The 27701-nt window shown below is 39.3% G+C and overlaps 1 protein-coding gene across 2 annotated transcripts; it reads left to right on the top strand.

Annotated features, from left to right (window-relative positions):
- The first annotated feature begins 770 nt into the window (after nt 1-770).
- ALG14 (ALG14 UDP-N-acetylglucosaminyltransferase subunit) lies at nt 771-21949 on the top strand. 2 transcript variants are annotated; one of them, XM_032696746.1, is made up of 4 exons: nt 776-958; nt 2883-3034; nt 7455-7577; nt 21137-21934. In XM_032696746.1, the coding sequence occupies exons 1-4, from the start codon at nt 826-828 to the stop codon at nt 21365-21367; spliced, it is 639 nt and encodes a 212-aa protein (XP_032552637.1). In that variant the 5' UTR covers nt 776-825; the 3' UTR covers nt 21368-21934. The 2 variants fall into 2 exon arrangements, with proteins under 2 accessions (XP_032552638.1, XP_032552637.1); XM_032696747.1 differs by lacking the exon at nt 7455-7577 and having other exon boundaries at nt 771-958; nt 21137-21949.
- Nucleotides 21950-27701: the final 5752 nt, after the last annotated feature.

Genomic DNA, 27701 nt, shown 5'->3' with positions numbered 1-27701 from the left:
CTCCCTGGCAATAATTTAAGACCAGTGATGAACAAACTCTTTCCTAATCATAAAATGCAATATCTTACTCTTTCTAGCAAACAGATATCTCATCTGAGATTAGTCCTGTGGCTGAATCATCGCTATCTCCCAACAAAGAGCGGATGCTGACAGGGACAAAAAGAGTGCTGATCTGTTGCTCCACGCTTCTTACTGAAATAAAAAGCTAAAGTATTGGAATGATGAAAACAAGAGTCACGACAGGCACTGAAGTGTTAATATTCTTCATTTTATACATTATAGAAAATTACAACTGCATGTAAGCGTACGTACCTGGGTCGGTGTTATGCCTGCGCATGCTGACAAATCGATGCAGGAATCTGTGCGTGCCAGAGGAGCCACATGACAGACACATGCTGCGGCACGCACGTCTCGGTTTACAGGTGAATTAGGGCAGTTCGACCTCCTCTAACAGACCGCAGCCCTTGCAGGGCCCTGGGAGCGCCAGCTCTTGCCCACACTCGCGGTCGCGCTCCCGCACGGAGGAGTTCGGAGCTCCGGGACCGCGCTCGCAGGAGCGCGGAGCGCACCCGGCACACGGCGGGAGCACAGACCGGCACACAGGTTCATGCTGTATTTTTCAAGCACACGGGGGACACAGACCCCGCACAGTCGGGGAACACAGACTCCGCACAAGGGAGCCCCTCATACTTTATTGCCGCCCTTAGCCCCGCACCGCTCCCAGTACCCCACCGCGTTCACCGCGCGAGGAGGTTTGAACCGCACCGGCCGCCGTACGGAGGAGGTGCCACCGCCGCTTCCGCGCGGAGCGGCCCTGGCCGCGCCATGGAGCTCCTGCAGCCGGCCGCCCTCCTCCTCCTCCTCCTCCCCTTACTGCTCGTCCCGCTGGCGCTCGTGGCCAGGAGGCGCAGCGGCCGGCGGACACCTCCGCTCAGTCTCCTGGTGGTGGCTGGCTCCGGTGAGTGGAAGTTGCCGCCAGCGGGAGTAGATGGCGCCGTAGAGCGGCCACGCAGTGCTCCTGAAACTGCGAGTCCCGGCATGCAGCGCGGTGCGGTGCCCGCCGGTAGGCGCCGGTGCATGCCGGGAGCTGTAGTCGCGATGCCATGGTCCCTCCACGGCAGCTCTAGCAGCTTACCCGAGCTGGGCCCCCTCCGCGCTGCCGCCTGTCTTTGGGTTTTTTAGTGCTCGATTTGAGAAATTGTTAGGCTACGTCTTCATGTGGGGCGTTTTCGTCCATGTTTCAGAACCTTTCCCTCCGGTAGCACGTGCTTTTCTCCAGTCACTCCCGAGTGTATCGATAAACTGGTGCAGGACTGACCTGTGCAGCTGCTTAGTCTGCTGACGAAAAATTATTGACGGTAGTGCAGGGCACGGCTTTCCAACGATCGGCGCACCCCTGACATACGTGGCGTTTTGTAATTCACCCAAACCACGTTCCGGTGATTTACTCACAAAGAGCCTCGTGTGGGTCCGTCAGAGGCAGTACAGCTGTGCAAGTGTGTCACCCCATGCTAAGGGGGGCACACACATCTACTACTCCTTGTTACCTCCTCCCCAAAGTTGCAGGGCAATTAATTTGCCCCAAAAAACTAATTTGAAAAGTTGCAATTGACAAATCCAGGCCAGCTTGGATTTCATCACATCAGTATCCCTTTGGTTTCTGTGCACCAGCTAATTGAGTTGGGGTCTAATTGGAGGTGTCTCAGGATCTTCCTGCAATCTGAGTTTCACTGGCAGTTTTATAATTCTTCAAGTCATCTTTACTTCCACTAGGGCTGGTAATGTGCTTGTTTTCCTTTGGTCCTTTGGAATCTAGTTTGTCTGTATTAAAAGAATGCTTTCCCTGTAAATAAGCTTACCAGGTGAAATAATTCATGTCAGTTAAGATTCATATAATGTTCAAGGCTATTTGAGACTTTAAGTAGGAGTCTCCTACTCTTATGTGAATGCTCAGATGATTGCATTAAAATTTGTGAAACCTTTAACAAACATTGCTCACAAGAAAATACCTCCAAACATATTTGAAAAATACAGCATGACATTGTGTGGAAAGGTGGCAAACTCTCATTTGTAAAAGGGCACACCTGCCTTGCTTGTCAATCATTCAGCAGTCACGAGTGCTTCACCTGTGTAACAGGTCTCTCTCTCTCTCTGGTGACCCTGGTCAGCAGGAGGTAGTAGGAAAACAGTTTGCTGTTTTGGTCTGTAGCTGCCAGCAGAGTGAAAAGTAACACATCCAGTAAATGCTTATGCACATAGCATAAGTGCAGTTTGATGTTAAGCTGATCCGGTCCAACAGATAAAAGGTGAGCCCGTTCCACTTCACCCGTGTACACAGTCTTCTTTCTCTCCCTTTCCCTGTTGCAGTATCCCTGTAGCTGCAGTTCAGGAAGCTCAAATGACAAAAAAAAATTAACCCTGCCCCCTAAAAAGCACAATTAGTACTTCCTCTCCAGTTTGGTGCCAGTTAAGCTCCCTGAATCAAGTGCCCTTGCAGTTAGCAGGTTGTGAACACCCGCTCAAGGGCAGTGGTCAGAGCGCCCCGCGGGAGCAGGACTGTTTGTTCTGTCGGCACCAGGCTGTTACGCTGGAGCGGCTGCGAGCGAAACTGCTGCTGCTGCCCAGTGATTTCGGTATTATGAGCTGGGATAGTACAGTCCCTGCTGAAAAACATCCATCGATACAGCTTCAGTGCATTATCTCCACATTACTTAAACATTTAGTCTTAGTCATCCTCTGATTGAATCCTCTACTCTCCGAAAAGCATCACTGAAAGCAGTAGTACTAACACATTTTAAAAGGAAAAGTGACCGATTCAGCTAAAGAAATGGAAAGTTACAAAATTTCCCATATACTAGCTGTGGTTTGTTTTGTTTTTACAGGTGGGCACACAACAGAAATCCTGAGGTTACTCAGCTGTTTGTCAGAGTCCTACTCTCCCAGACATTATGTTTTTGCAGACTCAGATAAGATGAGTGAAGCTAAAATACGTTCTTTTGAACAAAAAAGGGCTGAAACATTCCCCAAATCCCAGGTAACTTGTTAAATGTATTCGTGTAAGGTAAAATTATCTTAACATGACATTCTAACTCAAGGCAATTTGGAAGTTTCTTTAAAAGGATATTTATACAAACAGCAAGTGCTTTTGATTTTCTAGGTATTGATGATCACTTACACTAAAGTTCAGCTTAGAGTGCCGTTCTATAGATACTGGGTTTTATATTTCTAAAAGTGAGCTAAATAACCACCATTGATTATTGGTGTACTAGAGGGACACTGAAAATGCAAAGTAAATCTACCTAAAAATAGGAAATGCTGTTCTTGCTACCAGTTTTCACAACCACCTTTCTTACTTTCTCTTAGAACAGTCTTTACCTCTTGTTTATATGTTAATCCATTTAAACTAATGAGGGAACATAATTGTAGTGAAAGTGACTGTACAAAAAAGGCTGTCTCTTGCTCAAGAAAAACATGTTGAAAATAAATCTCTTTTAATTTTGTAAATCAGCCAGCCATTGAAATGTTATTTGTAGCTATAAATATACTGGGTCAGAAATATAGTGAGGCAGATTCTTTTCTTTTCTTTTTTAATTTGACGTTTCCCTTGATGACACAATGTATTTTTTAAAAGAAATCATATATAAAAATGTTTTATGTCAGTAAACCTTAATTGAAATTGTATTGGTTTCGTGCTTTCTAGACTGTGTTTTGGTTGTATTTTAAAATAAAATATTAAATGTGTTTAAAAGACATGCAAGGCCTCTGAATGTCAGAGTTTTGTGGCTGATGATCTGAGCAAATGCTGAACTCCTAAAAATAATGAAAAAAATCATTAAAATATCTTGTTTATCTTTTTATCAAACATTTGCTTGCTTTGAGCTAGTTTGCTGTATGATTAACAGACAGCAGCATGACTGCTGACTTAAAGTGTGATCTGACATCCAGTGAAATTAGTAGAAAGATGGGGGTTTTTTTATTTAGAAATTAGAGTAAGTACAATGGAAGTGAGTGTTCTAACTATAAAATCTTAAGTCCTTTTGAGCAAACAGTACACTACACAGTAAAATAATTATTTACATGGTGTCGATTTCATACGGTGCACTTTCATTGTCTTCAGCAGTGCTACTGGGACAAAAGGATGTAGAACTTGGTACCAATGATTTTTAGAATAAACCCTTTTACTGTAAAGGAACTGCTGCTAAGGTGAGCAACAGGCTTACTTGGCAATGACATTTTTAAGTTTGCTTACCCCACTTCCACTTTGGAAGTTGAAGGTTCCTTGCCTGCCCACAAGCTACCAGATCAAGTGGGGATGATTTAGTTCGAATTGAGCATGGCAGTCTCTTCTCTTGTTGTGCACTGAGGATGAAAGTTTAGTAAAGCAAGCAGAGGTTCTTCCTGTTCTGAGAAATCTTCTTTGCTAAATAGCCATTCACACAGTCATATTCACTTACCTGAAAAATGTCCAACCCTAAATTACTGAATTTCTTAAAAATACATATTTTGAGTATTTAAAGATAATTTTCCATTAGTTCACTTGTTTTTGCTAAGCAACTTCCCTTTTATACCCCCTCCAACTACTAACAGATCATGTAGTTATATTTTCCTTTAACATTGAAAGCCAGAGGAATATTTTTGGCTGCATGTGAGTTTGATGTCTGGATAACAGATGCTCATTTTCCTTTGACCATTCTTTTTCCACTGAACAAAAGTATTTAGAGAGAAAATGGAAGATAAATTTTGGAAAGTAAAGATCACATGCCTATAACATGTATTTGCTAACTTTCAGAGTATGCTTTCAGATACTGGCACATAGTATGTGTTTTCTTACTGGGGATGCTGGAGATCATTAAGCATTTAAAAATAATGTGCTTGTAGCTTCTTACAACTTTGAATAGAAAAAGTCTGAATGCTTCCACACATGGTTATTCCCTTCCTCATCTTGTCAAGGAAGTAAATTTTTCCAGATATAAGGACCAGATGGAAGACAAATTAGAGAAATGACCTAACAGAAAATCAGTGATGTAAGAGAAAATTACGATGTAAAAAAACCCCACAAATACTTTTCTTTTTGATCTGTGGTCTAGCCCCGTTCTAACAGCTGCAGTATTCAGGGAGAAGGAAAAGAATCCAGAATGAGCATCTTGCTTACAAGAAGAAAAATGCTGCACCTCAACCTAGTAAGTCACTTGAAAAAAAGAAATCCAAAATGCCTCCTATGAAAAGTCTCTAGTCCTGCTATCACTCTGTTGGCCCCAGCCTGTAACCACAACTGTTCCATGTGGATGCCCCCAGAGCTGTTACTCAGGGAACCTTCTATGCTTAGCATAGAGAACCTGCTTCAGTTGCTGTCAGCCTACTCTAGCAGCAGAAAGACAACTTAGATTTGTTAGCTGAAGAACATGAATTCTTCCCAGGATCTTATATTCCCCTTTGTCATGTCTGAGATGCGCAACCAGATTAACTAACCTTTGCATAAACCTCTTTGGACCATACGTTTCCATTTTTTGTTTCACGAGAGAGACTATGCTAAGAAATCTTGTTTCTCAGCATGAAAAAGAGCTGTATAAACCCAGTTTCTGTGAAAGCATTGCAGTGTGTTCAGTTGACCATATTCTAATAATTCACAGCAGTTGCAGTTTTCCACCAGCTTTTCCTTGCATGCTTGCATACACCAATATTAAGTAGGTAAAGGATTAAAGTTTCCAGCATGCTTTTTGAAAAGAATAGATAAAATCAGCATGATCCTTACTTGAATTCTACAAGTAAATTTCTTCTTTGATACTGTTTGGGGTCCCTGCCAAGTTTTACTGTAATTACTTAGGGTTTCTAATGATGAAGAAAATCACCTGCAGGTTTTTTTGTCAAATACTCTTTAAAACCGTTCTTACAGTGAAGGTTCATCTGAATAGTTCCACTGAAACCTAATCTGCCTAAAACTGTCTTATCGTACCCATATTTCTTCCAGGACTGAGTACTACGCAAGGGTCTAAACTCTCTTTACAGCATTTCTTTTTATCACCTGAACTCTTCCAAAGCTTTAAGAAACAGAGAGGCAGTGATAACCAGAAACTGTTGAATAGGGAGCAGGGGGCATGTTTATTTTTCCATATTCTGTTGTCAGAGTAATGCAATCAGAGTTTCAACACCTGCAAATAAAACATAAGAAAAACAGTTTATAACATCTGTTAATGCCTCTTGGTATCACAGCTATTAAAGAAACATATCACAACAAAACAAGTTAATTTTGGCTAAGAAAATTAACAGTCTGTATTTATAAACATTGGGGTTTTTTTATTCTTTCCACCTTATATTTTAGAAAAGTCACAGTTAGTGCTATTAAAGACTGATTTGTAGTTTGTGTTTACTGTACAGCCACTGTTAACATGATCTTTCCTGAGCACAAATCACCAGGACTAAGCTATAATAATTAGCAATGTGTATTTGAAGTAACTGGACAACTTTCAGTATTTATATTTAGTGTTTCTCACTCCCAGTAGAAGTTCTTCTGGAGGGGTAGTGATCTGCTGTCCCTGATAAAGTGAGATAAGGACCACTGTCCACATGAGCAGTGCACTGCAGCCTTTATATTTGTCTTTCGTTTAAACAGTCAAAAATTTCATTAGCGTAAGGACTGCCTTCTGACATAGCACTAGTTCTTATGTGTAGTTTTTATGTGTAGCTCCTCTGCATCATGAAGCCACCTATGAAGAGTGCAGGCAGCCTAACTGCTGTTACCTGCTCACAGTGTTTTGAACAAGAAGAAAACATCCTTGTTTTATTAATTTGATACCTTTTACACAGTAAATAATCTTTACTTTTTCCTAGGGAAAGAACAAAGAAAATTATTTCTTTATTTTTAATTTTTTATTTTAATTTTTAATAATAAGATGTTCTTTTCTCTTTCGTTATGCAAATATTTTACATTTTGAATATGCATCTTGCATATCTCTTGAATACTCACTGAGTATTTAAAGGATAGCGGTATTTGCTTTTACATTTTTTAATAGCATGCGCCGGGCATTAACTGAGAAAAGCTGCTGCATTTTCTGCACTGTAAATGCACAAAGGGTTTAAGCAGGCGAGAGGCAGCAGAGTCCCCGTGCGCGGGTTGTGCGGTCCGACGGGCTGGCGGCGCGGTGCCCACGAGATGCCGCACTCGGCTCACACACCGCGGGGCAGCTCCTCCACCCGGCTGGCTGTGACGCTGGGAGTGTTTTAAAGTAACCTGAGAAGGGATTAGACAATAGGTATATAGTTCTAGTATTTGTGTTTACTTTATTGCCAGGAGCGCTGAGCAGCACACCACAGGCATCTATGCAAAGCTCTTATACCCGAACATTTCCAAAGTAGATTTAAAAAAAAAAAAAAAAAAAAAGGTAGTAGTGACACTACAGAAGGAACAAAAACATTCTTAGAAAAGTAACAGCTCCAATTATCGTGCTCTCTTCCAGTTCACCCTTCATCGCATTCCCAGAAGCCGCGAGGTTAGACAGTCTTGGATCTCCTCTGTGGTAACAACCCTATACTCCATACTCTACTCTCTTCCTTTGACCAACAAACTGAAACCAGATTTGGTAGGTAAATTTCAACTCGTTGAGAATCAGCATCATAAAAGCATTTGGAATATCAACACATTGCAGACTCTGTCTCATATGCTCTAGATTAACAATTTGCTGGAAAAGTATTTTGTAATATTAAATTAAATGTAGCAGCAATACATCAAGAGAGAACAGGTTGTGCTGCTGGTGAATTAGAGCAACTAATACCAGTTTTCCCTCTCAAAGTTTGCAAGTAACATCAGAGTGTGTCATTTCCTTGTTAATGCTGGTAGAACTAGCAAAAACAAAGTTGCTATTCTTGATAATATCTCTTTAGGATTGCAACAGCACAAACTATGCTTGAAAGCCCGGTTATCCTGTTGGCTGGACTTGCTTCTAAAATGGTATGACCAGTCTGGCACAGACAGGTTCAGACCAGCACAAATATATACAGATTCAGTTCTTGTGCTTACATGGACTTTTGAGCTACAATGCATATTTATTTAGTTTTTGGCCGACTGACATTAATTATCTCATCTAATGGCAAAAAACATCACTGCTGAATAGCAACTCCTCAGCACTTTGGTAACTTTTCAAGCTGTTCACAAAACTGCACTCTCATGCTAATTACAGCATTCATTTAAAAATATTCCACAGAGTTAAACAAGTCAGAAGCATTCAGGGCTGTCAAACTGTAGAACTAAAATGAAGATACCCAATCAATAAAATTTTGTGTTAGTGCAAAAGGTACACACTGGACTCTTAGTTTTAAGTCTTACAATTCTGTAAGAGAAAATTTGGTTACAGCTGGATTTTTTTTTATTTCTAGACCTGAAAGACTCTGAAGGCATCAGTAATGTAAACTTGAATTTTTTTAAAAAGCATTATTTTAGCAGAATTTCAAATTAATATTTTATGAGGTTTAAAATATTTTATGAAATGTGTAAAGACTAATGCAGTTACAAGGTATTTTTCACAATTTCATAGCAGCATCTGACACCTACAGAGGTTATTTGTAAGGAGACTTTTTTTAACTCCCACTGTGAACTGTATGGCTAATTCTAAAGAGGCTTTTGTATATTTGTGGTATTCTGAATGTTTAGAGAGGCTGCTGTGAATAATTTGATCTCATTGGCTTCAATAGTACTGGTCAGTTCCTCTCAGATCAAAAGCTACTTGCTTGCTGGAATTTTCCAAGCAATTTACTGTGCAGAACAGAAGTAGCTTTTTTGCATTTATTGTTTTTCAAGCCTATTCTGAAAAGATAAAGTTGGGAGAGAGGAGAAGATGCCATACTATTCTTTTTACTGAGGTTTGAGTTGGGGCAGGGGAAATAGTCAAGTTTGTTTACATGAAGCAGACAGAGCAAATGTGAGTAATATTTAGTAATCACTTTGCTATACCACTGTGTTAAGTTAATGTATATGTATCTTCTTACTTCTTGCAAAAGAAACTGACTGAAAAAATCTCACTATGTAGCTTGTAGGAAGCAGGAAGTTACTAATGTAATTCCATATGCTCTCTGTTTACAAAAGGAATTTAAGGTGACAGTGAGGTTTACACATAAAATTATTAGAAATAGTTTTGGAGTTAATAAACTATGGTAAGCTATCAAAAGACTAGCATTTTCAAAAAACACTTAACCTTGTAAAATTGAGGATACCTTTTAGCAAGGCCTTTAAGCCCTTTGTAGTGTTCAAGGGAACCACTGACTCAAAATGATATCCAAAGAATCTTTATCTATGATTAGAGAAGGGCTGGAAGGGAGGTTGTCCCCAGTTACTTTTTCTCAGGTACAATTATCAACCACAATAGCAGCTGGCAGAAGCATCTCTGGCATTATGCCAAATCTTACAGCACTTGAAAGCTGCTTACATACTACTATTTGTATGGATATCTTAGTTTCAGAATTCTGTAAAATACATAAACTCAGAGAGCTCCAAAGATTTCAAAACACTTATCCAAGGAGAGTGATTCAGGGATTAAAATGCCTCACGTTACCAGTGAAAAGACTGTGTGGTATGTGAAGCAACTGGTAGTGTTTAATTGCCTTTAAACAAAAAGGTTTGCAGGGAATTGCAACTCACCCTACCCTTGGCAAAATGCAATGTTTAAAGAACTAGAAAGGCTGGGACAAATGCTTGAGTTCACAGTACTCATCTGTAACTTTTGGCATGGAAATCAAGACCTGAGTTTAGAAACAAGGACAGTATTACATCATGCTAAGAGCTTCATATTTTTAAACACTAGAGCTTATGGGTACTGTACATTTTCAGTCTAGACACTGGTTCTATTTAACTGCAGGAGGGAAAGACAACTTTGAATTGCTTCTAAATAATTTGTATGTATGAATGATCCCCAAATCCTTACATTTGCTTTTAGGCTTGTCAGAAATATGTGTATGTATGAAGGAATGACTAAAGTCTCCAGGCACCCAAAAGCTAGAGAAATGCAGAAGTGTTGCAGTTTTCAAGAAATGTAGGACGAGAAGTACTGCAAAGGGAACCTGAAACCATTAGGTGCACAAAGGCAAGGTTTGGAACAGATAAGCTTAGTTTGGCATAACTTGCATATCTGCAGAATGAAAATAGCTGCAAAGGGGAAACAGCAAACCAAGCTACACAGGAGTTACTTGCTATGTGCTTATTTACATGAGCACTGTGTCCCTTTCTGTATCTCACACTGATCTTCTGGCAAAGCTGCTTGGTTTACTTTGCATGAGAAAGCAGTTCCATCCAACCCTTCTTCAAGATAGTGAGTTCAGAAAGAACTGAACAACTTCCAGGAGACCTTTGCTGTCTTGCAGGACTTGACCCACACTTGAAATGGGCCCCCAGAGAGTTTAAGAAATGTAGAAGTTAGCTTAGTTGTTCAGTTTGAGATCATCTTCAGGAGGCCCATTTCTGAGTTACGAACATCTGCACTCTGCAAAGTCAAGTCCCTTTAGAGATGTTAAACCAAGTAACAATTAAGATGTCAGAAGTGATGATCAGCTTGTGTTTCTATAGCCAAGAATTATAGAAATATAAGTGTCAGGGTGTTTTGCAAGCAAATGTATAGTGGGCAGTTTTTACAACATTGATCTGCCTTAGGTAGGCTTTCTATACAGTGGCCTAAAATACCAGGGAAGCAAGGCTTGTGCCAGCACACTCTACCTACACCTACCTTCCCCAGAAAAGCTTTTAAAACCATTCATCAATTGCAGCCAGATTTAGCATGCAGTTGTAGCTCAAAGACTGCAAATTCCTACCATGAAAACAGGCAGCTGGTCAGAGAAGAGAGATTTATTGTCTTCATTGAGAGAAAGGCTAAGAAGATGCATAAAACCAGAACAAGATGTTATAAGATCTATTATCTAGGAAAAGATGCAAATCCTTCTTAGTTACAGAAATTAGAAAAGCTGCACAAAGATTTTTCCCAAAGACAGAGAAAATTGCTGGATTAGTTGATGTACAAGAAGGAATAAATTTAAGTTATAAGATATGCTTTAAGTCAGTCAGTAGATACAAGTTCAAAGGAAACTGATCTTCAGTTCTCTTGCTGCTTACAGAACCATTGTTCTTGGGCTGGTTTGCCAGCCCTGCAACCAGGTTTTCAGGTGATCTAGCCCTTTGTCTGGGTCATGATTATCCTGGTCATTCTGGTATACCTGAAATTCAAACTGGAAACAAAGGATGTGTACCCACCACAGCAGAAAACTACAAAATACTATATCCAGGCCTTTTTTTCAGCCATAGAGGGGTTATGTAATTGGACCAGTGATTTGTTGTCCTTTAATATAATTAAATTTCACCTAGAACTGTGCAGAAATGCTGTATAAAGCCTTATTCATTAGTAGATTGCACATCCTGGACCCTTAGGACCAGACTTTATTCCTTTTCTGGGGACGCTTCTCAGCAGTTCCTACTGCTTAAGGGTCCTACAGAGCCTGAAATAAGCAGATATTTTCGGATCACTGCTATTTGGAAAAACCTGGGTTAAATCAGGCAAAGAAGGCGGTCCTCCCACATTAGGGCCTCCTTCCTGTGGGAAGTCTGTAGTAAGAAGTTTGCATTTGCACATCAAGAACCAGCTGTCAGTTGAATGAGTCTCTCCTTGTTAAAACTTCTTTCTAGAAGCCTGAAACCTGCACAGCTCATCATGCATGTAGCCATCTACCTATTCTTTTATGACTGCACATCCCATCACACATGCCTGGTCCCCTGACGGCTTAAAATGACTACAGGCAGCTTCTAGTTACAGAAGTGTTCACACAATAAGCTAATTGAAAAGAGACCATTATTTCATTTAGCTAAGATTTTCCATCCTTTGTGCCCTGCCCAAAAGCTCACTTTAAGAAATTACTGTGACAAATAGCAAGTTATTGTCCCTATCATGGTTCTTATTGGAACTTTGTGGAAAGCTGCAAAATCTGGGTGGTAGCATTTTTTCTCTATTCACTTCATTACAAGTGAACTTTGTATAATGCCATGTCAAGACTATCTGCTGCATTCTTTTACACACTGAATCTTTCACCACTAATTTATAATTCTTTTGGACCAGACTGACAGTGTGTTTGACCTACTGTTGTTATTCTAGGATCAAAACAGTCAAAATAAGCAAGAGTAAGAATATTGGATTAAGACCTTCAGTGACACAAATTGTTTAGTCAAAAAACCTCAAAGTTAAGCTATTAATATTTGTGTTTAACTTCTCGGTGTTGATGAAAATTAGTTTTATTCACCGGTCCTCTGCCCTGTGTGCTGTGTACTGCTACACTGCACTCACAATGTAGAATTACCCTCCACTGAGCACAGATAAACATCTAAAGCTATTCCAATTGGTTGGTTTAAAGCTATAGCTCTGGTCTTTCTGTGACTGCTGATTAGACATGCCTATAGACACTACTTTTCAGAGGAAGGACAGAAGTGTTAGTAAAGATGAACTGAGTTCTTAGCTTAGATTTAAGCAGACTTTAGACGTAAAAGAGTCTTAACTCATCATGAACATCCTGGTCACATTTCCATGTATGTTATAAAGCATAACAGTCTTGCTCAGTCTAACCACTGGTATGAGATACAGATTGCCAACACCTCTAGGGTTTGCATTGCAAAGATATTTCAGGCAGGAATTTGATGCGCATTCTTGCTATGCCAACTTCAGTGTTTAGGCAGTAGCCTGAGATATGTTTTATGTACATATAAAATGTCATGTTTAGCTAACCTAAAATACTGCTTTCAAGTTCTAATTAAATGAATGCTTGACTAATGTAAGACACATTGAGATTTGCAATTAAAGGCTCATTTTAGGCCACTATTACTAACATATATGAGTATATTTAACAGTCCTTGGATTTAATTTCTCCTTTTGAGTAGAAGCAGGCTACTAGAATAAGTAGTACTTTTTATATCAGGAGATATAAAAATTATTTGTAAATAGGCTCTAAAAGGTTGGATAGTATTTCTCGTGGTGACCAAGACTGTAGTCAGGTTCAGATTCAGCCAAAGTGACATAGCTGAAAGACAGGTAGTACCTAGTATTTGTAGCTGCAGATGTAGTTCAGTGACTACCATTTCATTTACTTGGCAAAGGCCTTTTACAGAATTGTTTTATGACCAACTTTTTCATCTACACAAAGTCAAATTTCCTTTTCTTTGTACAATTTTTGAGCAGCAATAAACCACAGACCCACTCCATAGTAATGTAGGTAGGGAGTTAGTTTATTCTCCACCCTGTATCTGCTTTTTAACCAATCTTCTATCCATCTCCCCCACTTTCTCAAAAGACTCACTGGTTGTTTTGTTGGTCCTACTGACAGTCTGGGTCTTAATATCATGTTTTAATAGCCAACACTAACATTCCCATAGACTTGAACATTACTACCGGTTTCACACCTGTAATTTATTATTTCTTTTAATTGATTTGTTTTATGTTTCTCATTTTACACTTGGCAACTAGGCTTGGAAGTATGCTAATGGAAACTACCACTCCAAAATCCTTTTAATCCAAATGACAGACCTGCCACCTGTCATAGAGGGGCAGTTAAGCAGGGTGCCTAAGGTTAGGTTAATTAAAAACAATTAATAAATTAAAGCCTGCATGTTTCTTTATGCATGCAAATCTAGATTCTCAACCTTTGCTCACTAAACTATTGCCTAACTTCTGAGGCTCTTAATGACCCCAGTTATCTTTCCTCTTCATCAGTAGAGCCCTTGGGCATACCCAGAAACAGACCTGAGCCGGTTTAAGTCTTTACAGTGTCATATAGCCACATACATAGCTGAGCTCCTGTGCTCTGCTGAAAGCCAGAAACAAGGAGCTTCCCTCACTACTTTGTACGTGGATGCTGATGCAAATCACAGTAAGCTGGGCCTGTTCCCTTGTCTCTTGCCCTGAGGACAATGGGCTGGTAACTCTAGGTCAGGCCACTAAGTGCCTAAAAGGCAGAAGTGACAATGCCTAGTGCTGTTACAATTAAATTCTGTTGTTACATCAAGTTCCTAGTGGTTTTGTGAAAGCTCTCCTTTTCTCCCATAGAAAAATCCACTAGGTAGGATTTTTGTCTCCCTCTCCCCAAACCTTTATAAAGTAAGAGCTGCAAAAGAGAAGGAGTTACTGATGCTTCCCAATGTATTTCATTCCATGATGCAAGTAATACTCATTAAAAAAAAAAAAAGTACACATTAGAAACCCAGCTGCATAGTGTGCTAATTTAAGTCCTTACTCTTCCACTTCTCTTCCCCACTCTGGCATTCACCGATCTTATTTATTCTGCTTAGGTAATCTGCCTGTAGGACCACACATGTCTCTGCTTGTTTTGAAGAGCACCTCACTTACTGTGTAAATGTAGGATAATAACAACAGCAACTGTACCAACAAATACAGAGGTGGACAAGGAAGGCTTTCATGTAAATGCTACAAGCTGCTGACCAGCTCGAACACAAGCTGTTGATGCAGAACATTATAACTATCTTTTTGCACCCCTGATGATTCAAGCGACTTAGACAGTAGAAGATAAAAGTGTACCTACGTATAATTCAGTTCGACCTTAATTACCTGATTTCTACCTTAATTACCTGATTTAATCAGACTACACAGCTAGTTTTTGGGGTTTTTTTGTCCTATCTTGCATTCTGCAGGTAAGTTCAAACAGAAAATAGGGCGTGAATTTTACCTAGTTTTATGTACAGGTTGTGGAGGGAACTGGATAAGATCGTCACTCTTCGAAAAATAATAAACCAGTAGGTAGTTTAGTTCTGTTATTCAAACAGAACCTGAAATTCTTCTTTTCCCCCATCAGTAGCAATAATAAGGAATTGTTGAAAAAGGTTCCTGCTTTTTTTTTTAAACCTTAAAAATTAACAATTCTAAGCTAGTTTCTCGCAAGGTTCAAAACTTGAATTTTCAGATATGCTAAATAGCAAGACTGGCAAAAGCTTTAACAAGAACACTCCCTCTCAACACGCTTCAGTATTTGGGTAAGGAGAAATCCCTTTCTCTCAAATTCTCAGGTTTCTCTTGTTTTTCTGATTACTAAAGTTATCTACCCTGAAAGAGTTATTTCTATAACTGCAGTATCTCTGTGTGGATGAGCAATATATCTCTTGAAACCTTTTAGGGTTACTAATTTATGAAAAAAGTAACAATTTTTCCTCTGTTTACCATCCAGGCTTTAGTTGCCATCAACGTAACTACCAGAAATTGATTCTTAATTGATAGGGTCTGCTATGTTTTAACATACTAAAAAAATCTATTCAAGAGAAAACAGCATGTACATTTTATCTTATTCTCAATGTATGCTACTGAATCAAAACACATACTAATGAAAGCAATATTCTCCATACCTGGAGATCTTTATTGAGAAGGATTTACAGGAATTTTGATGTGAGGAATAAGTTATTGTTCTCCAGATGTTAAAACAGAAAATACTGATGTGAGAGAAAGCAAGTGCTGTGCCCTAAATCCCATGGTGAGTCCACAGCAGAGCTGTGAGTACAACCCATGCTTCTTGACTCTCCAGGCTTGCTTCTTGTTCATGAGCTCATAAGGGAAATATAGTTATAATTAAAATTTGAGATTTGTTTACTGATGCTTTTGTGAGCTTAATTTTACCATTAGAGAATCTCCAACATTGAAAAAGCATGCCCCACAACTGCAGGGGTATAATGCTTGCCCTGGTGTTTCCCACAGATTTGAGGATTGTTAAGGATACACTGAGAAGTCAGGGAAAACTTTGCGAATTATGGGACAAGAAATGGGCACAGCTGAAACCAAGAAGCCAGATTACAGCAGCTTCTGTAGTGAAGGAAAATTGTTCAGCTGGATACATCACCTTACAGGGCATTAGTATGAAGGTTTTAAAACAGTAATATAGTACTAAAAAGAAGAAAGGGCTGATGAGCTCATGAGAATCTGTAATTTACATAGCAGAATACAAATTAACTCATTGCAGATTCTTCTCTTGCCACAGAAACGGCCACCTCTCCCCATCAAAACAAGAAACACACAAACAAAAACATTCATTGTTCCTAAAACATAGGAATATCTAATGGGTTTTTTCCCTACATCATGCGGTTAACCCAATTTGGGTCCATTTTGTGTCACTCAACTTACCTTTGCCTTTTTTAGTAGTTCTCTGTCACCACCACCTCCTGTTCCCTTAGTCATATCTCCCATTGTTTTGCACCGTAGAGTAGGCAGCATTACCAGAACTAAGGAGGCCTGAGCAATGTCCTGAATATGCTCCAGGAGGTAGCTCCATGTCTGGTAAAGTAGTCTTCAGTTCACATGTGCACATCCCACCACAAACCTCTCCAGCCCCACGAAGCTGGGCAGTTTTTCTGCTCTTGCCCAGGTAACAAAGACCAATCTCTGCAGAAGTCATTAAGGAGAACAGCAGGTGTTGACAATTTCTTATGCAAAACAAATCACACATGTTTTCCACTTTCTACTAAGTTTAGGGCGACTTATGTTGTCCTCCCTTTGATTGGTGTAATTTGGGAACATCACAGTAGTACTTAAACACTTGCTCATTGAAGATATACAGCAAATGTATGTTTACGTATTTATGAGAAAAACTGCAAGTTTTCTGCTTTAGTCATTTTTGCTTTAATCAGTGGCCTGACATTTAATCCCAGTGAAGCTGTGAGCTCTGCTTTCAGTGTTTTCGCTGGTAAATGTCACTCTACCACAGTGCTGCATTCACCAACTCTGAAGTAGCTTTTATCAGCAGTGGTGCCATGTGCCAGTGTTCTCAGTGTGCCAGACTGCTGGCTTAGCTTATTTTCTTTCAACAGCTGTGGAAAATATCTGAAACATAAAAGCAAGAACTATTCGATTTTTATATGAAAGTGATTAAAATGAAATTAGATTTATAGAGTAGCTAAAGATAAATTTTGTATTCTGATCCTTTACTTTTAAACCTCCATTAATATACAGCTTGGTTAGTTTATTTTACTGTTTAAACTCTGGTTAGATGGAATTGGTAGAGGTTTTTAGTATGTACAACTTAGTTTACAGACCTAGCTGTGACCCCAGGCAGCCAGTGAGCCAATTAAGCAGTGAGCTGGGCATTTCTTTGCATTAGAGGTGCATGTAAGTGGTGTAGAGAGACCTGTAGCACTGGCTTCTGGGACAATCCCTTACCACTTGTTGGTAACAAAGTCAGATAGCCCAGTGACCAAGAAAGTCTTTGGGCAGTTGCAGCTCAAAGGTGACACAAAAATTGTCTTTGGCCCCTTCTTTCCCTTTTTTTGCTGCCTCCTTAAGGGAGGCTGAACCAAATAAACCAGAGATTTTTGAGACATATCTCATGCAACACAAATATTCTACAGGCAGCCTTGTAGCTAAAGTAAATAGATATTGGGAAACACCCTGAAAAGCTGATTGACCTTGTAGAGGCCCTGGTCCCTTCTTGCCCAATAGGTGCCTGTCTCTTCCCAACGTACTAATGATTGCCATTGGATTCACTGAGAGATACCAACCAAAAGCTGGTCCTTTCAAGCTGTAAGACATCAATCATTCTCCAAAAGTTAGTTTTGAATAGTGTTTTGAAATTCACCAGTAGGACGGCTCATCTTCTCTTACATATTTAAGGAAGGCTGTACGTGATTCAGTTCCTTTCCACAGTCAGCAAGTTTGTATACTGGCAGGAGCTGAACAGCAGCATTTCTAGCTTAAAGTTCTGCAATGGTTCCTCTTCTTTATGATGTACATATTTATTTTCTCAGAAGTTTCCCCTGTATCCCTTGAAGAGTGTATGATGTTGGATTCCAGGCAGAAGGAACACTGGTCTCCCTTCCTGCTGACAGTGTGAGAGGGAGTAAGTAGGACTGGTCAGACCAGATTTTTGGAGGGGAATTGCCACTGCAATTGCAACTGCACCAGTTCTAGGTAGGACATGTCTCTAGACACGCACTGAAGGTTAACTGAAGGTTAATTTTTAGTGTTCAGAGAGATTGATTACTAGTTTTGATTTACAGATCATGACCCCAATTCAGATAGGGACCTATCTGTCTGTGGGCTTCAGCAGGTTTATACCAGAGTCTCTTTCAGGGGCCAATTCCTAAATCCAAGCATTTTGAAATAGCAACATCTATAATCAGAGTATTTTATGAGCATTTGGCATACATAAATCCTATAAAGCCACGTCTGCTTTGTCTTGTTTGAACTGGTATGTGTGGAAGAGGAAAGAGCAGAGGACGTGAGTTATGATCATATCATGGTTTTTTAGAGATGCCAAGTCCATAATTTTCCTGATCCTTTTTCCTGCATGCAAGTGCTTTTCCATGAATCAAAGGGCATTTGAGAAGCACCCTACAAGTTAGTCAGTAGAAAGTATAAATTGAGTGCATTATATCAAAACCTGGATATAGGAGAGGTATTTTATTATGATTTTAATTTTGATTATTGCTTTTCTGTTTTGTGCCTCAGCAAAATAAGAGCAGCTCAGTGTGGCCTTTAGAGCTACATAGAGGTTTGCAAATAGACCCGTTTACCCTTATTTCATTACATGATCTTTTGTGAGTACACTTAGTTTGGAATTCATTGTGGCATTTACCTTTGTGTGTGCATTTAGACGCAAGAATACCAAATACCAAAAGGACTGGAGCTGCTAGCCAAGTTTAATAAAGGGGGAAGTAGGATGAAGTGTATGGCACAGTGCTTGAAAAAGATCATGATTGTAATAATTCAGCTTTTTGTAAAACCTGTTCTACAATTCTCAACTTATGGGCTGAGAAGAATGTTAGGATGTCTACCTGACCTAAATCATATCCACAATTGGTATTTTTTTTATGTCAGACTGTAGAAAGTCAGAGACCAATGTGAAACTCCTTGTTTAGACAACTGTATTGAGTTCTTTAGCCTCTCAGGAGGCTAAAAGAGTGCAGAGCCTCTCCAAAAGGAGGATAGGTGGAAGGGCACCTGAGAATAGGTAGGGATGCAGAGGGAGATGAATCACAAAGAAAAGCAGGGAAGAGAAGATGGGTGGGAGAAATCTCAGAGGCTTGGGTAGAGTACAGAAAAACATGGAAATTGATGACACTGAGGAAAGAACAGGGGAGAGAACAGTAATACAACAGAGAAAGAGCTTGGGGAGCAATGAAGATGAGGCAATCAGGTAGCTCTGTTAAAGGAAAGTGTTCAGCAGTGGTGCCCATTTTTACCGGTTCACTTAAAGCTGAATTTTGAATATGAAATCAGTAGTTAGACTGTATATTCAACTCACAAAAATAAATAGTAAATAATTTATTGGGACAGTTTTGGTGCTTCTTATGCACTTGTCTGAAATAGTCCAGCTTCGGCAGCTGGTGGGTTTTGCTGGCAGACAAAGGAGAACAGTCCACATTGTTTCCTATTCCTTTATTTACAGTACAGTAACAGATGTTATTAAAAATAGAAATACCTAAACATGGCTTAATTTTTTACATATCAGTAGCCAGGTACCAGTATCACAATCAACATCCATGCAAATTAATCCAACTTGTCAAGAAATAGGGCAAAATGCATGGTTTAGTTCACAGGTATGGAAAAGTTTCTAGGGAATGCTAAAAGGCAGCGTGTGTGGTTGGTTTATGCCCTTCCTCACCAAGCCAGATGTATAAAATACAGCTTCTTCATTCTCAGCAGATTGTAGAGTTTAAAGTCCCATGAATTTACTTGAAGTCAGGCTCAGCAGGAGGTTTGAAACCACAGTATATTACTCTAGTTTCAAAATAGTATGAGAAGTTGATGTGTTCAGCTGCTTTGCTTCTTAGCTATATAATTGCTATTATAAAATCAGTGTACCGCTTCACGTTCCAAATACAAGAATGTGTGGACATTGATACCCTAAAATTCCAAGATTAAAAATGTGTGCAGGGACTTTGAGAAAACATCAGCAAGTCTTGCATGAATAAATAGTTCAATTAAGATCAACAATAAAATGTTGCAAATAGTATTACATTCTGTTGATTCTGATAAGAAACCAACAGCAGTATGGCCATCACATCCCCAAGCTAGATTTCTGGGGCTATGATAAAGACATAGTATAGGTGAGAGAGTTTAGAACTCAGTAGCACCAAAGCTCTTACCCCTTTTAACTGAGGCAAGATGTTGCCAGCCAGTTTATCAGTGGGATCTTGCCCTGAAGCTGGGAAGGAAACATTCTGAGATGATTGCTACAGCCCTGAAAGAGAAACTCAGATTTTTTTTCCCCCAATAGTATAATATCTTTCACAGGCTGGTGAACTTGGAACAAAAAAAAAAAGTGAGTTTATAGGATATAGAGCCATGATTTTATAAAAGAACTCTTTATTTCCATGTAACCCCAGCTGTGCAGAAAAGTGCTGATTACATGGTAGTATTTAAGTTTAGTAAGAAATTCCTCACCTGAAATCCATTTTGATACCAAGTAGAGTGCCTAATGTACCATGGTTTAAACCTTTTACTTTTAAGCAATCTGGTTTTCAGTTGAATAATGTCTAAAATTAAAAGAGTACTTCCTTTTACTGTTAACATTTATAAGTGAATTTGAGATCCTCTGGGACAAGGATGTGACATGCTTTTACCAAAACACCTTCCTTCTGTATGCTTGTAACTATCTACTAATGTTTATTAAAAATAAAAAATAAACCCCAGTCATACTTATCAGCTAACAGAGTCTCGTGAAGGTCCTAATTCATCAGCACATTTTTCGTGAACTCTTAAGTGTTTTGCTGATTTAAGCCAGAGTTCAAGAGGTTTATAACTGGATCTCAGGTTTAATAACCCTAATTAAACTTCTTTCGACTTATTAGGTGCATAGATTTCATGACTGATACAATACAAAGCTGTGACTGAGACTGGAAACTGTTTAAGTTATATACCCAAGGAATTCTAAACTTTTCCTTCATAGAATTTAACTGTGCCGTATTGAAGCTCCATGACATGTAAATAAATATTTTTTGGCAGCTACTTTGAAATAATACCCCCCCCCCATTTTTTCATATTCACTTGCTTGTTCTGGTTTTTTTCCAATATATTTGGAAATATATTTTCTGTGTAAACGTAACATTGAATGAATATGCACATTTTTAATTCTTTACTGTATGGAAAAACTCATGGTTTACTTTTGTAATATGTTTCATCTCTTTTAGATATTATGCAATGGACCAGGAACATGTGTTCCTGTCTGTATATCTGCTCTTCTTCTTGGCCTTCTAGGAATAAAGAGATCAATCATTGTATATGTAGAGAGCATCTGCCGTGTGGAGACTTTATCCCTGTCTGGAAAGATTCTTTACTACTTTTCAGATTATTTCATCGTTCAGTGGCCTGATCTAAAGGAAAAATATCCCAAGTCAGTATATCTTGGTCGAATCGTGTAACAACAGAAGACAAGCTTTACCTAAAATAAACTCTGCAAGCTCCTCACTGAAGAATTGTATTCATGTAGCAATTTATTTTCAAGAATTCCTGTTAAGAAATGAGGCTGGTACTGGAAAATGAGGCAATAATAAAGATATATCTACATTTAGGTAAAATTTTTGTGTAGTTGTGTTTATTGCTGTCATTTAGGTCTGTTTACCAATACTCCATAATGGCTTTTAAGTCAATGCTGTCTCTGTTTTCATCTAGTTTTCCTGCTATGTGAATGGTAATTTTTGTCTACAAATAAATATGGGAATTTGTATGAATGTAACATTTCCTTTAAGGAAACTTTGTGTTTTCTAAATTGTAAGCAACAAAGTCTTTTTCTAGCACAACAGACTTTATTTCCTGTATGCTAGCAGTGAAGTCCCTTGTGAATCCTTAAAGTATAAAGGAAACAGTTATATTAAGTTGGCTTCATGACAGTTTGTACTCTACAGTCTTCCAAAACCCCCAAAGCATTAAACTACTATCATTTTTCCTCTGGTCTTGTCAAAGCTGCCCTTATAATCTGTTGTGCACCTTTTGAAAATTGTTGCTCCGTTCTTAAGATAAATAAAAAGGTGATAAGTGTCATGCTACAGGCATAATACTTACCAATTTAAGAAGTACTTTCTTCAAAGCTCACGTGGAAAAAGCCTTACCAAGTCTACATCAAACAGAGCAAACTGTCAATTGGGAAAACAACAGGTTCAAGCTCTAAAATATAGAAAAAAATGTTAGTATCAGTAAAAAGGGAAGGAACAGAGTTTCCCTCTCTTTTCTGATACAGTGAATCTGACTTTCAATATATCCTGTTTTCTTAATTTAAGCACCTTACTTTCAGCAATACAACATGCTCTTAAGACTTTACCATGGAAAATGATATTCTGTACATTGGAACAACTTTTAAAAGGTATTTTGCTGGAGCTAAGTATGTGAAAGCATACTCTAGCATTTCACATTCATCTGGTGAAATGTAATTCTACACACTATCCCACCTATAAAGCAATATAAACACATCTGTCATCTGCACACACACAGAGCTATGTGGCTGGCTACAGAAACACATACAAAGAAAAAAGCTCAAAGAAAAGTAGAAACGCCCAACAGAGTGCACAGCCTGGCTCTGGTGAAGCCAACAGCAGCTCCTCACGCTGCCGCAGGAGGAGACTCAGCCTCAGAAGCCTTTTCCTCAGTGTCTGATACAAAACATTGCAGCAGCTGTTCTGGTAGGGAATGGGGGGGTGGAATTCAGCTGAACAGAAACAGTAATTTCTGCTGTCAGGAAACAAGGATCCAGAGGAATAGTTCTGCTTTATGCAGAAAATCATTAGAAATCATCAGAAAACATCATGCAGAAAACTACTGCCCGGATATTGCGAGGCCCTGTGGGGAAGGCAATCATTATAACCTGTCCAACAGGCTTAATAATCCTCATCATAAGTAGAGTCCCTTGATGTGGTCACATGTGAGTTCAGAACAGGGAGTTTTTGTGGTTTTTAACTGAGATTATGTCTGAAATTAAAGAGCAGTTAATAGGTTAAGGCTATGTGAGAAGGACTTTGTGCAGCACATACTGAGGTCCTTGAAAATTACTTGGCTGAAGTAAATCTAATGTGTGCAAGGGCTTTTTTTCCCTGAACTGGAGAGAGGACTATCTTATTGTGACTTTCTGCACAGTTGCAGATAGTTTAATAAATCGGAGATACACTGGACTTTATTATGTCTAATTTTAGTTTATTTTAGATTAGTGCTTTCTGTGCTGAATCTTGCTTTGAATCTTGCTTTCTGTTTTGCAAGGGAACTAGAGTAGAGGGGAAGAGGACAGAGACAGCCTCTTCCTCTGCTCTGGATAAGGGGCAACAGCACAGGATCAATGCCCCGAGGCTTAGAGAAGCATGAGAAGAGAAAGGCAATGAATGCTTCCATTCACGCACCACATCCCGTGCCTGAATAGCCCACTGGCCTAACAGTGAGGCAGTCAGGGCTCAGACAGCACAGAGTTCACATGCTGCTTCTGCTTAGAGCAAAGCAGAAGGTAGCACATCCTCATCCTCCTCTGGATTTATACCTCAGTGAAAGCATCTCCAACCGCTCAGTTACTCCCTTAGTGCCCTGCCCAGGGCGGGATTTTGGGATTTGATGTGCTTTCAAACTGTGGGTTCACAAACTTTGTAAGTCTGCCTTTGAACACTGGGGAGTTCCAGGAATTTTCTTCCACCTGTCACCTGCATGGCAATGATAACTGCCAAAAGAAAGCCTGTTCAGACTTGTAACCTCCCATGTAAACACTGAAGGTAACATGGTTTTCTTCACAAGAGGCTGTTCTGAAAAACTGAATTGCTCCAGGCTATCTGATGTGGAGGAGTCTCATTTTCGAGGACTTTTCCCCCTTTACTTCACTGCCAGCCTTTTGGGGGGGCAAAGTCAAGAGAATCTCTGCCTGTGTTCCCCAAACAGCATGTTTTTTACTCTGGTCAGCCTGGGAGACACATGTTAAAGTAGCACATAATGAAGTGGTTTTTAATCCAGATAGCTGGCTGTGAGAGGGTGGGATGGTACCCCTTCCCTTGTATTGCTATTTTCCTTACTGGCTCAAGTGCCTACTTGAGTTAAGAACATTACTTTTTGGCAGTTTATCATTAGTTCTAGCAAGAAACCTGGATTAGAAATGACTCAGAAGTCTGTAAAGTTGAAAGAGTTAGAACTGCTCTGGAGAGCTCAGAAACAGGAAGATCACAGCCTAACTCTGACCGAAGCCTTCAACACACCACCACATCTCAGCCATAGGGGACAGTACAGAGAGAAAGAGTTCTAAGCTTGAATTCTCTTAAAGGAAGTCTTCTTATCAACTCCATTGACTTTTCCTTGAAAAGATTATCTCAAATAACTGCTAGTTCTCTCCAAAAGCACAGTGGAGCCGAAGTAAACTAGCATTTTGTTATTGAGTAGCACTTTCTTATCTTTTGTTTTTAGTAGGTGGGTACAACCAAACAGTCAATTGTTCTAGGGGAAAACTGTATTCTTCCTGCTCCCAGCATGGAACAGAAGCCGGCCCTTCCGGGGTCTGTCCAAAGACTTGAAGGTTGCTGACTGGATTCCTGAAGTTTAGATTCTTGGGTTGTGATGTGTCTCATTTTTTCCCTTAAATATTAACATTGTGGCAAACACATTTACACAATGTACGAGGGACATTTGGAGTGAAATACATTACTTTTTTTTTTTTCTACATTTCCAAAAAAGGAAACCATAACATCTTACAGATTTAAAACAAAACAGAGAAGAAATATATTCTTAAAACAAATATGACTTTATGGAAATACCATCATGAATATTGGCAAAGATTCAAAAGAGGACAGAAGGCATCCAGAAATTCTTTCCCCGAGTCCTAGCCTGGAAGCCAAATTCTAAATGAGTTTTAGTTATCAAATTGTTTTATCTAGATATTCATTAATTGACAAATATTAAATATTCAGTTGTTTCTCTTTTGACCTGGTTGTCTTCTAATGGAGAGTATATAATGTATATTAGTATACATTAAAAACCAGTTAATTTTATTTTAGAAAAGAAGGAAGGGAAGGTAAATGAGGAGCATCAGTTAGACTGTAATAAAATAAGAGAAATGTTAACTCCTGATAAAAACAGCTTAAGAGATTACTTCCACATTAGCTTTCAGATCGTCTGTTTCGCTTTCTTTTGGCATAAACAGACTGATCTACTTTTAGCCAGTGATTCAAATTTCTTACAACTCAGCAGTGACCATTCCAGTAAAGTTATGCTGTTCTGTAACATTTTGCAAGACATTAAGGATTTCTGGAGACAGTAGTCAAAGTCCCAAAAACAACTTCCAAAGTTGTACTCAATTCTTCAGACACCTGTTTTCCATGTAAAAACACCCTGTCATAACATAGGACAGTTAATACCTTGAAACAAAAGATTGCTGTATACAAACAGTACATAGAGCATTTTAGACATACAAATCACGCTCGTAAAGCAAAAAGATCCTCTTGTATCTGTGCAAGGGGCCACAGAGTATACACAGATCTGGTGTGACCAACTTTTCCATCCTTTTCTCACTCCCAAATAAGTTTATCATTGTACCTTAGCCAATAACCCCAAGATTAGCTCAGCTGGTTAAAGCCTGGTGCAATCTGAAATTGCATCCAGGCAGCAGCCAGTTTCCCTGAGAATGGAGAGAAAGTATGCTGTCTACATGGAAGAGTATCTCAGAGTTAGGGAGTGGCACTTGCACAAAAACCTTTACTTTGTTTAGTACCAAGTGGCACAATCCAATTGAACTCATTTTTACCCCACAATTCAGTCCTCAGCAAATAGCACAGAAGACTCACTGTCACCATTTCTAACAACTGTTCTCTTACATCTTCTTAATGGAAATGAAGGGGTTTAACAGACCCTTGCTAGCTGTCTTCACGTTTGCTCAAACACATTGCATACACAGTACTTGTGTTTCTCTTCAAATCACGTTTGTGTTGCCTTTCCCCCTCCTGATTACACCTGAAACCAAGTCAGCAAGATGTGCTGTGGAGTTACTGCAACAGATAGAAGCTGCTGATCTGACGATGCTTTTAGTTCTCTAAAGAAACTTCTCTCCCAACTGGAGGCACTGGAAATGAATGCAAGTGTACAAGGACTGTAGCCGTAGCAATCCCACTTCGCTTCTGGTGGTTTAGTAAAAGCCTGACACAGACTACTGCTAGGTTATGCATGTCATAAACGTTGAAGCTTTAAAAGGTCACTTTTTAAAACTTGATTTAGAACTTACTGTGCAAATCAGAAACACATTTTTGTCTAACACTGGCTGTTTTAAGAAGTATAGCAGGGACAAGCACTAAAATTCTCTTAATAAATATTTTCTACAACAGATTGCAATACCGCTTTCAACCTTGCATAGATCAGAGCAAATTGGATTCACACTGTCCCTGCAATGCATTTTACATGTTAACTTGGACACAGGTAGAGTCTTCCCTTCCAGTCAAGCAAGGGATATCAAAAACCATGGTATAAGAGCTTTGATCACTGGGGTATGTATCAGACACTTATCAGCATTAGGAATAAATCATACAACACTTAGTCTACATTTTCAGACTGACTTCAGGAAACTAATTTGTGTAAGTAATTACGAGCTGGTTGCTGACTTCAGTGTTTAAGAAAACCAGTCCCTAGGACATTAGTTTTTAATTTTCATTTCACCAAAAATAGTCTTCCATTCATTAATAATGCTATGTGAATGAAAGACTGCTTACATGAAGGACTGTGATGAACACACAAGAATCATTTAATTGAAGCTTATGTAATTGGTCATAGATTAATGTATTGGGATGATGGTGTCTATATTATGGTACAGAAAGACACAGTTCAGAAATTTTACAACAGAAAATGAGAGCTTTCAAAAAAATGTGCATTTGAAGAAAATCGAGTTGTATTTTTGTACTAGATCTGACAGTCACGGAAGTTGGAAAACTGCTAGTAGTGGTTACTGCTAGGCAGAGCACAAGCAAGCACTGTGTAAGGGGTTTGAAGAAGCTCCCTGGCCCTCAGTTAGTGCTTTGATACGCCTCTCCTTTTGCTGGCCCATGCTGGGATCTCATGCTGTGCCTATAAACTCCTGGTTGTTCTAGGAGGTGGGTGAGGGCCTAGGAAAGTAAGCATTGAGCCCTCAGATTGTTTGCAGGACAAATTGGACCAAGACCTTCCTGAAACTTGGATTTGACTTTTGCCAATCACCCGTACTTCCTGATAGCATAATGGTAGTCCCATGACCAGTATTGTTGAAATCAATAGGAAGTACCAGAGGCAGAGGTCATCCTGCAGAAACCACTTTGTAAGGGACAGAATTTTGCAGAAGAACTTAAGAAAACCAGTAGCTTTCACTGTAATAGCTTTGGATAGCATTTTTCCTCTGCATTGCTGTTTCATGCTGCAATGGCAATGGAGAAGGAAATGAAAGTGGCATGTGATACACGAAGATCAACCTTTGTTGACATGCTTATTCAAACTCAGGTGACTTCTGCACAGTGTAAAATTTAACATTTAGAGTTTCTTAGCTCTTCTTACTTCCTCACCCCAAAATTTTAGCATGTTTTATAATCCAGGTGATGGACAGAATGGACAGAAATATGCATGCAATAGAAATAAGAAATCTCACATTTAGTCATGACAGTGACAGGCTTTAACCATGCATCTATAAAAAGATGTATCTGTTGACTGATAACATCAGTTTTACACATACCTTGTGTTATCTTTGCTCATACCTGAGGAACAAAGCTAAACGAGATGTTTGACATGTTT

Source organism: Chiroxiphia lanceolata, chromosome 9 (genome assembly GCF_009829145.1).
Source record: "Chiroxiphia lanceolata isolate bChiLan1 chromosome 9, bChiLan1.pri, whole genome shotgun sequence".
NCBI classification, from domain to species: domain Eukaryota; kingdom Metazoa; phylum Chordata; class Aves; order Passeriformes; family Pipridae; genus Chiroxiphia; species Chiroxiphia lanceolata.
This window is presented reverse-complemented; position numbering and strand designations above follow the sequence as displayed.